The 9,212-nt window shown below is 57.2% G+C and overlaps 1 protein-coding gene across 14 annotated transcripts in view; it reads left to right on the forward strand.

The window, feature by feature from the left end:
* Positions 1-6,854, forward strand: part of TLE3 (TLE family member 3, transcriptional corepressor) — a 45,145-nt gene extending 38,291 nt beyond the window's left edge. For 8 of the 14 annotated variants that reach the window (XM_032864938.1, XM_032864930.1, XM_032864940.1 and 5 more), the window contains 8 exons: positions 420-619; positions 1,379-1,455; positions 2,230-2,479; positions 2,761-3,008; positions 3,520-3,667; positions 4,462-4,612; positions 5,447-5,523; positions 6,441-6,854. In XM_032864938.1, the coding sequence (XP_032720829.1) occupies positions 420-619; positions 1,379-1,455; positions 2,230-2,479; positions 2,761-3,008; positions 3,520-3,667; positions 4,462-4,612; positions 5,447-5,523; positions 6,441-6,548 (1,259 nt within the window). In that variant the 3' untranslated portion in view covers positions 6,549-6,854. The remainder of the gene's footprint in view (positions 1-419; positions 620-1,378; positions 1,456-2,229; positions 2,480-2,760; positions 3,009-3,519; positions 3,668-4,461; positions 4,613-5,446; positions 5,524-6,440) is intronic. The other 6 variants (XM_032864932.1, XM_032864939.1, XM_032864943.1 and 3 more) reach the window with 1 other exon arrangement.
* The last annotated feature ends 2,358 nt before the right edge of the window (positions 6,855-9,212 follow it).

Here is a 9,212-nt window from a genome sequence, read left to right on the forward strand (position 1 = left end):
TTTGAAGAGGACATGGACACCTGGTGGGTCAACACTGATGTCAAGGGCTCACTGAGGCCACTGTTGGACTCGGCGTGTGCAAGGCACTTCAGATAGGTCAGGACACCTGTAGTCTGTCCCCAACTGTGTCATTAGTTCTGTGACACTCTCAGCAACTCCCTTCTCTGGGCCTCCATGTCCTGCTCTGTAAGAAGTGGGCACGTCTCTCGGCTTGAACCTTCCGGACTGCGAGGACCAGGATCCCAGTTAAATGGGGTCAGTCCAAGAGGACGGCCTGGAGCAGGAAGCTTTTTGAGTGTAGGAAGGGTTGCTGCAGGGCTGGGAGGCATCCTGGTGGCCCGAGCTTTGTCCTGGAAGGAGGGGTGGGCCCGCTCCCCCTGGTGCCCCCCAGCCCCCAGCTGACACCCTCCTCCTTGCAGCCTCGGCCTTGCGCACGCCCATCTCCATTACCAGCTCCTACGCGGCCCCCTTTGCCATGATGAGCCACCACGAGATGAACGGCTCGCTCACCAGCCCGAGCGCCTACGCCAGCCTTCACAACATCCCACCGCAGATGAGCGCAGCTGCTGCTGCCGCCGCCGCTGCCTATGGCCGATCGCCAATGGTGAGCTTTGGAGCTGTACGTAGACCTTTTGGCTCCTTTTGTGCGGGGGTTGGGGGGGACTGGGAAAGGAGTAGGGAGTTGGTGGGGGTTGTCAGGCAGCTGCCTCTGGGGCAGAGTGTTTATTAGAAAAAGAAAGGAACAAAGCTTTGGGGTCAGCAGACCTACCCCCATTTGGCTTATTAGTCGTCAAAAGACCTTATGCAACTCAGGCCCGCCCCTCCCCCTGCCCAAGTCATCTTTTTCCATCTGGAAAGTGGGACTGCTCTCTTTTTCTGGGCTCCATGGGGATGGGAATCCCAAAAGGAGTTCCGTGACTTCCACATAGCCTGGGTTTGGTAAATGAGGCTGCTTCCCATACCAAGAATGAGTTTGGATTTGGGTCGGCAGGGAGGGATTCTTTCTCAGGAGATGGTTTCTCTCCTGGGTGGCCTCCTCTCCCTGTGACGGGCCCACTGGACACCAGGGGAGAGAAGGAAGTGGGGCCAGGTCAGCTCTGCCTGGTGGGACAGGGAGCACTGGGGATGTGGGGCTCAAGGGTACTGGCTCACAGTTGGTAGTGTCTGGACTGGCACCCTGTCCCTCCCACTGTCCTGGGCAAGACACCTGGCCTGCTGGACCTGTTTTTCCTCTGAGACCATAGGCTGTGCTCTGTCTTCTGGGTTTTGAAGAGGGAGCACTGTGGGCAGGACGTAGGAAATGGTGAAGGAAGAGGCTGAGGGTAGGGACTGCGAGGCGGCCTCCCTCACTAAGGGCTGGCCTTATCTTGCCTTACAGGTTGGTTTTGACCCTCACCCTCCCATGCGGGCCACTGGCCTTCCCTCAAGCCTTGCCTCCATTCCTGGTGGGAAACCGTAAGTTCTGGCTGGCTTACTGCATGCTCATTGGGGAAGGCACACAAACCCCTACCCCTCTCCCTGGCCCTGGCCCTGACCTTGGCCTTGGCCTTGAGAAGGTATCTGCCCCCTAGAGGTATGCAGATACCAGGTTGGAGCCGCAGGAAACAGCTGCCTGGCCATACTCCTGATCGGCCCTGGGGCTCCTGCTGAGTGGGGAACTGAGAGGGGGCTGGGGAGCACACCTCCATTGATGGGGCCTCCCTAGCCCAATGATGTGAGCACCCCGGCCTCAGGAGCTCCTCTGGGTTTGAGTTGAGGGAAGCACCCCTAGCTAGCACCCACAGTGGCCTAAAATAGCAGGCAGACCATGCTGGCTCACCTCTGGCTCCAACATGCACTCCATGATTCATCCTGGGGGGCACACCTCTTCCCCTCCCTGTTAACCCCTGGGCTTGCAAAGGAAGAGATGACCTTCAAGCCGAACCGTTTCCACAGGGATTTAGAGATGGTAGGAAAGGGATTTAGAGATGGTAGGAAAGCCCCATGTGGGGCCAATGACGCGGTCTAGAGCCAAGGGTCTGGGGGCAGGAGCAGAAGTCAAGGCTGGGTTGTTAAGCAGCCCCCTACCCTGTAGAGCCAGGCCAAGGAGGTTGGGGTGCCTGGGTTCCCTAAGATTTGGGGAGTGGGGTGCAGAGGTGCACCAGTCAGGGTGGTGCCATCTGACCTGGGTTGGACTCGTGGGAACTGAGAAGATTGGGGATGACGGAAGGGACGGGTTCTCCCTTTTAGGGCGTACTCTTTCCACGTGAGTGCTGACGGGCAGATGCAGCCCGTGCCCTTCCCCCACGACGCCTTGGCTGGTCCCGGCATCCCCCGCCATGCCCGTCAGATCAACACGCTGAGCCACGGGGAGGTGGTGTGTGCTGTGACCATCAGCAACCCCACGCGGCATGTCTACACGGGGGGCAAGGGCTGTGTGAAGATCTGGGACATCAGCCAGCCAGGCAGCAAGAGCCCGATCTCCCAGCTGGACTGCCTGGTGAGAGGCCCCAGGACCACAGACATTTCCTCTGGCTGGTGAAGGGGCACCCTGGCTGGGCAGCAAGCTGGCTGGTGGACCCCTGAGCCCTGGGTTTACCATCCTTAAGTGGAGATAATACTGAGCTTGCCAGGGTTGGTAAAGACATGCACGAAAGATTGAAGGGTTGTGGGTGGGGGAGGGGACGGCCTCCGGAGGACACTTAGTGTCGCTGGGTGGGATTCTTCTGGTCCCTGGGAGGAGGGGTGGCCAGAGCTCAACGTTGCCCCTTCTCCCTCCAGAACAGGGACAACTACATCCGCTCGTGCAAGCTGCTCCCCGACGGGCGCACGCTCATTGTGGGTGGCGAGGCCAGCACGCTCACCATCTGGGACCTGGCCTCACCCACGCCCCGCATCAAGGCCGAGCTGACATCCTCAGCCCCTGCCTGCTACGCCCTGGCCATCAGCCCTGACGCCAAAGTCTGCTTCTCCTGCTGCAGCGACGGCAACATCGCCGTGTGGGACCTGCACAACCAGACCCTGGTCAGGTGCGGCTGCACCAGGGGGCAGGGGAGCTTCGTTCTCGGGAAGGTCGTGTTGGTCATAACAGGGTCCTGCCCGGGGTGCTTTGGCTGTGGGGTGGTCACATTAGAGTGGGCCGGCTGAGGGGCAGCCATGTGTCAAGTGATTGGTGTGGGTGGGGACAGAGGGCACCTCTGCAGAAGGCTCCTAGGAGAGGGGAGCATAGAATCCAGAGCACTGGAGACAAGCAGAGGGAGGGAACTGAGGAAGGAGGGCATCGGCACCCGGGCGGTCGGAGCAGTGTCACTTGGTGGTTGTCGTGGGGCCTCAGGAGTGGCGGCCCCATGCAAATCTTGCCTCCATTATGACCCCGTCCCGGGGGAGGAGACCCAGCTCTACTGCAAGCTCACCGGATGGCCGTGGGTGCACGGTCCACCCCCTTCTCGGCCTAAGTTTCCTCTTCTGCTCAGACACAGCTGGCCTTGGTGGTCAGTGGGTCCGGAGGGCTCACTCCTTCTCCCTGCTTGGCCTCCGTAGGCAGTTCCAGGGTCACACAGATGGGGCCAGCTGCATAGACATCTCCCACGATGGCACCAAGCTGTGGACCGGAGGCCTGGACAACACCGTGCGCTCCTGGGACCTGCGCGAGGGCCGCCAGCTGCAGCAGCATGACTTCACCTCCCAGGTGTGCGCGCTCCTCCCCTCCCCCAGGACAGCATGTGCCCTTCCCTTCGGGGGTCCCAGTGGCTGGGTCATGGGACAAGGGAGCCCTCACAGGTGGTCATTGCAAATGGACCTGTGACCAACTTGAGCCACCTCGGAGGGCTTCCTGGAGGAGGCAGCAATAGAATAGAATGGAGAAAGAAGGCCCCGGACTTGGATGTACTTGACGCAGCTGCTGTGATTGGATTCTTAGCTCCTTTGTTGTTGAGCACTTTGGCCCCAGTTTTTTCTTCCCTTGTGGGATGGGCACGGTAGTAGCTATGTTGTAGGTGTGGTGTGAGCATCTGAAGTGGTCCCTCTAAAAGCCTTCGCCATAGTCCGGCTCGTAGAGGATGTTCTGTGGATGTCGGGTAGCCTTATTTTCCGTTATTGTTTGTGTTATTCGTTTAAATGTTTTAACCATACGTATTTAGTATTTTAACGTTTCTATTCACTTTTTTCATTAAGGAAAGGCTAAAGTCGCAGGGACAAAGTAACTTTGAAAGTGAAACACTTGTGCCACCTCTGAGTTGGAATGCTGGCTCTACCACTTACTTTTTAGAGTCAGCGACCTCTCTGAGCCCCTATGTCCTGGCCCCTAAAAGGCATTCCAGGGCTGAGGGAGAGGAGAGGGGCTTTGCCTTGCAGGTGGGGATGTGATGGGAAGGGGAACAGTGGGCCCGGGGGTCCCTGAGCAGGGCCTTCAAGGAGCCCCTGGGGCCCCAGGTGGAGGGTTGGGGGATAGAGGAGCTGAGTCTGGTCTGCTGCCCCCTGCAGATCTTCTCACTGGGCTACTGCCCCACTGGGGAGTGGCTGGCTGTGGGCATGGAGAGCAGCAACGTGGAGGTCCTGCACCACACCAAGCCGGACAAGTACCAGCTGCACTTGCACGAGAGCTGCGTGCTATCACTGAAGTTTGCCTACTGCGGTGAGCCTCAGGGGGCCGGGAACCCCGGGCAGCCTGGCCTGCCCTCTGCGCAAAGGGGGGCCCAAAGCTGAGAGCAAGGCAGAGCCTCTGCGCCAGCCACGTCCTGGAATCCAGCCTCCCGATCCCGACTGCTGTCATTCATGTTCAGCGTCCGCGGCCCCCTCCCCCCACCCCGCCGTCCTGTCCCTTGGATGCAGATACGGCCACAGGGTACCAAGCACTCATGGCAGCAGCCTAAGACTGTGGGCTGTGGTGGCAGACAGCCCCAGGTTGGATCTGCTTCTCCCTGGTCTGGCTGCGCAACCTCAGCTCTCCCCATCGTCTCCGCCTGCCGGGGGTTCTTTCTCCGAAGCGGCCTAGGGCCCCCATGCGACTTTGGGGAGCAGGAGTGCATTAGCACAGGCAGAGCCCTGCAGAGCCCAAGCACCAGCCCATCTCTGCCTGCGGCTGGCTGGGTCTCCAGACCTCAGGGCTCTGCCATTTCTAGCGCTTTCTGCCGCCTTCCAGTTGTAAAACTGAGAAGGGTCACTCAGCTGGTGGCTTTAAAAAGAATCTTTTGGGGAAGGGCAATGACTGTGATGAAGTGCAAATCCTACTGTTCTCTATCCCGGCTGTGCCCACCGCCCCCCCGCCCCTGCCTGGGACTGCAGAGAGTTCGTACTGGGAGGGTCTGTGAGTCCATTACAGGTCTCCCTTATGAAATGCCCCCCACCAGCCGGGAGTCCAGCTGTGGCCCACACCACCTCTCCATGGCAGCCAGCCGTGTCTGGGGTGGGTCTTGCTTTCCAAGGCAGTGAGCCATGAGCTGACGTTCCCTTTGCCACCCGCCTGCAGGCAAGTGGTTCGTGAGCACTGGGAAAGACAATCTCCTCAATGCCTGGAGGACGCCGTACGGAGCCAGCATATTCCAGGTACCGCCCTGGGGTCCCCGGCTCCTGCCCCAGGTCTGGGCCTCCCCCTGGGGATGGGGATGGCCCCTTCCAGCCCTTACGTGCTGGGGGTCCGGGATGGGTCCCCCGGAGCCAAGTCCTGGGACACATCAGCGGGCCACACACTGCTGCTCATGGCCTCTGACCCATGGGGCGAGGGCTTTTAAGCGGGAATTCTACGGGATTTCTAGAGCAGGGAGTTAAGTCATGTTCTTGGTTCTGGCTGGTGTACTGAGCACTCACGGGTGGTGCACTGGACAGCTCTTTCCAGAGTAGTGTTGCCTGATACTCAAGTAAGGTTGTGTTTCGACACCTCAGGGTAAGGAGTGAGGTGAGGCAGGAGAGGATGGTCTGGAAAGAGATGGGAGAGCGGGGAGAGGCTTTTGGTGATTTTTCAAGATCTGGGTTCCGACATACAGCTCTCACTCACACACAGTCTTGACCACACACACGCACGTGTATACGTGCACACACAGTGTGCTCCCAGCCTACAAGACGTTTTCAGGATCTGTGCTGGGACTGTATGGCATCCAGAGTGTCCCATGTGTAACCCTCAGAGTCTCCCTAGTCACACGGGACGCTTCGGGTCGGGCGTAGGTCTCCTTCCTAGCTTGGCCCAGTGGCTGCCCACACCCTGATCTGAAGTGCTGTAAACTCCTGTCTGTAAACTCCGGGGAGAAGCTCGTGAGCCTTTCCCGGTGGGAAAGCCGGAGGACAGGGCATCTGTTCCTGAAAGTGCCTCTCCAGGTGGTGCTGGGTGTGCTCAGGGTTGGAGCTCTGGGGCTGGCAGGTGGGGCGTGACACACACAGCGCAGAAGTCATGCTGAGTACCAGGAAAGTGAGTTTCTGCCTTTTTTTCTCCCCCCACCCTCCTGCCTGTCCTCGCCTTCCTCCTGCAGTCCAAGGAATCCTCATCTGTCTTGAGTTGTGACATTTCGGCAGATGACAAATATATTGTAACAGGCTCTGGTGACAAGAAGGCCACGGTTTATGAGGTCATCTACTAAACAAGGACTCTAACTGGGCTGTCAGACTCTGGGAGAGACAGACTCGGCGGTGACAGGGCGACCCCGCGAGGGGCCCCGAGGCTGGCAGAGGCTGGCGGCGGGCAGCCGAGTTGTCCAGGGCTGCGCTCCGGCAGGCCGAGAGGGTGCGCCCGCCACAGTCCGGACCGCTGGGCATGGACCCCTGTGTCTCAAGGACTCCGATGGATGTCTCTCCTCCTCCCCGTCCGCAACCCTGGCAGATGCTACAAGTAGATCTCTTTGGAGGGTTGAGGCTCCAACCCCCCAACAGACGCCCTCATGAATCTCCATCTTTCCTTCCCCTCTTTTGCTCTGTGCCCCTGCCACGGGTCGGGGATGCCAGAGTGGACCACGTGCTTGTGCTGGGGGAGGGGGGAATCTCATTTTCCCTATTGTGCAGCGCACAATGTTTGTGAAAAATGTAAATAACAGACTCCTCTATCTCGGACTGGTCAGTGGGGAAGGAAGCTCCTTCCCACCGAAAACGCTAGCCGTGTACTTCGCCTGCTGTATTTGTAACCCACTCGTGGTGGTGGCTTTTTTTTTTTTTTTTTTTTTTTAAAGGGACATCCCCATCTGGGAAGGGGCGGCCGGGAGGGGGAGCCAAATGGAGAGGGCGTGGAGGGGGCAGAGGAAGGGAGCCGCAGCCAGTGACCAGACTGACTAGGAAGTGGGGTCCCTGGGATGAGCGTACCTCCCCGTGGGCTCGGGAACAGCCTGAGGCCTGTCAGGACCCTGGCAAGGCTTGCTTGGTGGCCAGCTGGGCTGACGAAGGTCGGACTTCTTGTGGCCGCCTGCGCTTGCCTCCCTCTGTCTCAGGGGTCTGACTCTTTCTCTTTCCTTTTTTCCTCTCTCTCTCTCTCTCTCTCTCTCTCTCTCTCTCTTTGGTGCACACTCGGTTATGGTGAGGAGAGGTGGAGGCGTAAAGGAACTCCATCTCTGGCCCTTCGTGATCTTCGGATACAACCTTCAAAGGACAGAAAGAGGAAAGCATAGCAACTCAGCTCAGGGAGCTACCAGAGAAAAATAGCAAAACTGATGTGGGTGCTTTTTTTTTTTTTTTTTTTTTTTTTTTTTTTTGAATAAAAAGAGAATCGATGTCCTTTATAAAATGCCTTCTCCCCCTTTCCTGCTTCAGACCCCCTCCTCTCTCCCTAGAGGGGAAAAGCGTAATCAACCTATAAGAGTTGGGAGTCCGAAGGGATACTCTTCCCCCCCCACCCCCTGCCCAACCCGGGCCCACCCCAGGGGTCACAGCAGGGCTGAAGGACCCGGGGTTGGGTGGGGACACCGGTCCTGGCACTGTGGCGATTTCTTGTAGCTTTCAGTCTTTCCTTGGAGCCCAAACAGTTTACAGGAAAAATCGTCTCCTGTAGGTGCCACTCTTTGGTACCAAAATGTTCTGAGGTATTAGGATTTGGGTTGTTTTTTTTTGTTTTTGTTTTTGTTTTCCTCCCTTCTTCTTGGTCTTTTTTTTTTTCTTTTAAGGAAAAGCTAAAGGCCGATGTGAGTCCTGGTGATGGGCTCTCCATGGATGTAGCATATGGAAGATAATTTTGATACTGCATTTTTATGGATTATTTTATAATGTGTGATTCTGTCTGGTGAGAAGGAAGGAAGGGGCCCCAGTGGAAACTGCCGGTCTTCAGTGATCTTGCTCCAGGCGAGCAGCTCCCATGATGTGACCCAGAGACCATGGAGACTGGCTGGGTGCCCTGTACCTTTCGGAGGGTGGGGAGGGGCCGTCTGGAGAATTTCTCTCTCTCTCTCTGGGTCCCAGGTATGCCTCTGCCATGTCTTGTTAAAGGCTCCAGCCACAAGGGAGGGTGAGGGTAGAAGAAAGTTGATTCCTGAAGAAAAAAAAAGAAAATGAAAAGTCATTGTAATGAGCTGTTTTTATATTTTTAAAAGTTGCTATTTAAAGGTTGGCTTGATTGTTGTGTCTTAATTGCCTCTACCTGTCCCTCCCACCTGTTTGTCAGACCTCCCCCCAAAAGAGAGGGGGGCCACTGTCATCCGCACGCCCTGGATTCTGGGTGATTTCCCTTGTCATCCCTAAACAGAAGCTCTTCTCATCTCAAAGCACTTCCCCGCACTGCCCCCAAACCCTAAAAGTCTGATCTCGCAGGACAGTGAGGGGTGGGCGCTGTCCCTGACTTCCCCAGGCCCCCTTCCAGCAGGCCAGGGAATGGTGTGTGGGAGCCGGGATTTCCTCTGGGTGCCTGCTCAGGATAAAGTTCCCGGAAGGGAGGACCACAGATTTATACCAGAGTCTAATTAAACAGCCGTCCGTGCTAAACGTTTTGGCAAAAAATGAAACGCAAAGAACTTCAAGTGTAAAGTGTCTGTGAACGCCTGGGCTCTGAAAGCCTTCACCATCTTAAGTTTCAAGTTAGATGTCACGCGGGGGACCTCAGTCTCTAGTTCACAAAGCTGCGCGTGAAGGCTTTCAGAGGGGGTATTTTGCAGAAGGGGGAGCAGGGTAGGAAATGCAGGCCAGTGCCCGGAGGGAAGCAGGTCTAGGCTGCTTCTGAGGCTCTGGGATTTCCTGCACCCAGTAGAGAAACCTGTCCTAAAGCTGGGAACTAACGTGGTTTCCAACTCCTTACTTGGTCAAAGTCCTTTTAAATCACAGTTGCGCACTGT

Source organism: Lontra canadensis, unplaced genomic scaffold (genome assembly GCF_010015895.1).
Source record: "Lontra canadensis isolate GAN:19392208 unplaced genomic scaffold, GSC_riverotter_1.0 scaffold28, whole genome shotgun sequence".
Classification (NCBI taxonomy): Eukaryota; Metazoa; Chordata; class Mammalia; order Carnivora; family Mustelidae; genus Lontra; species Lontra canadensis.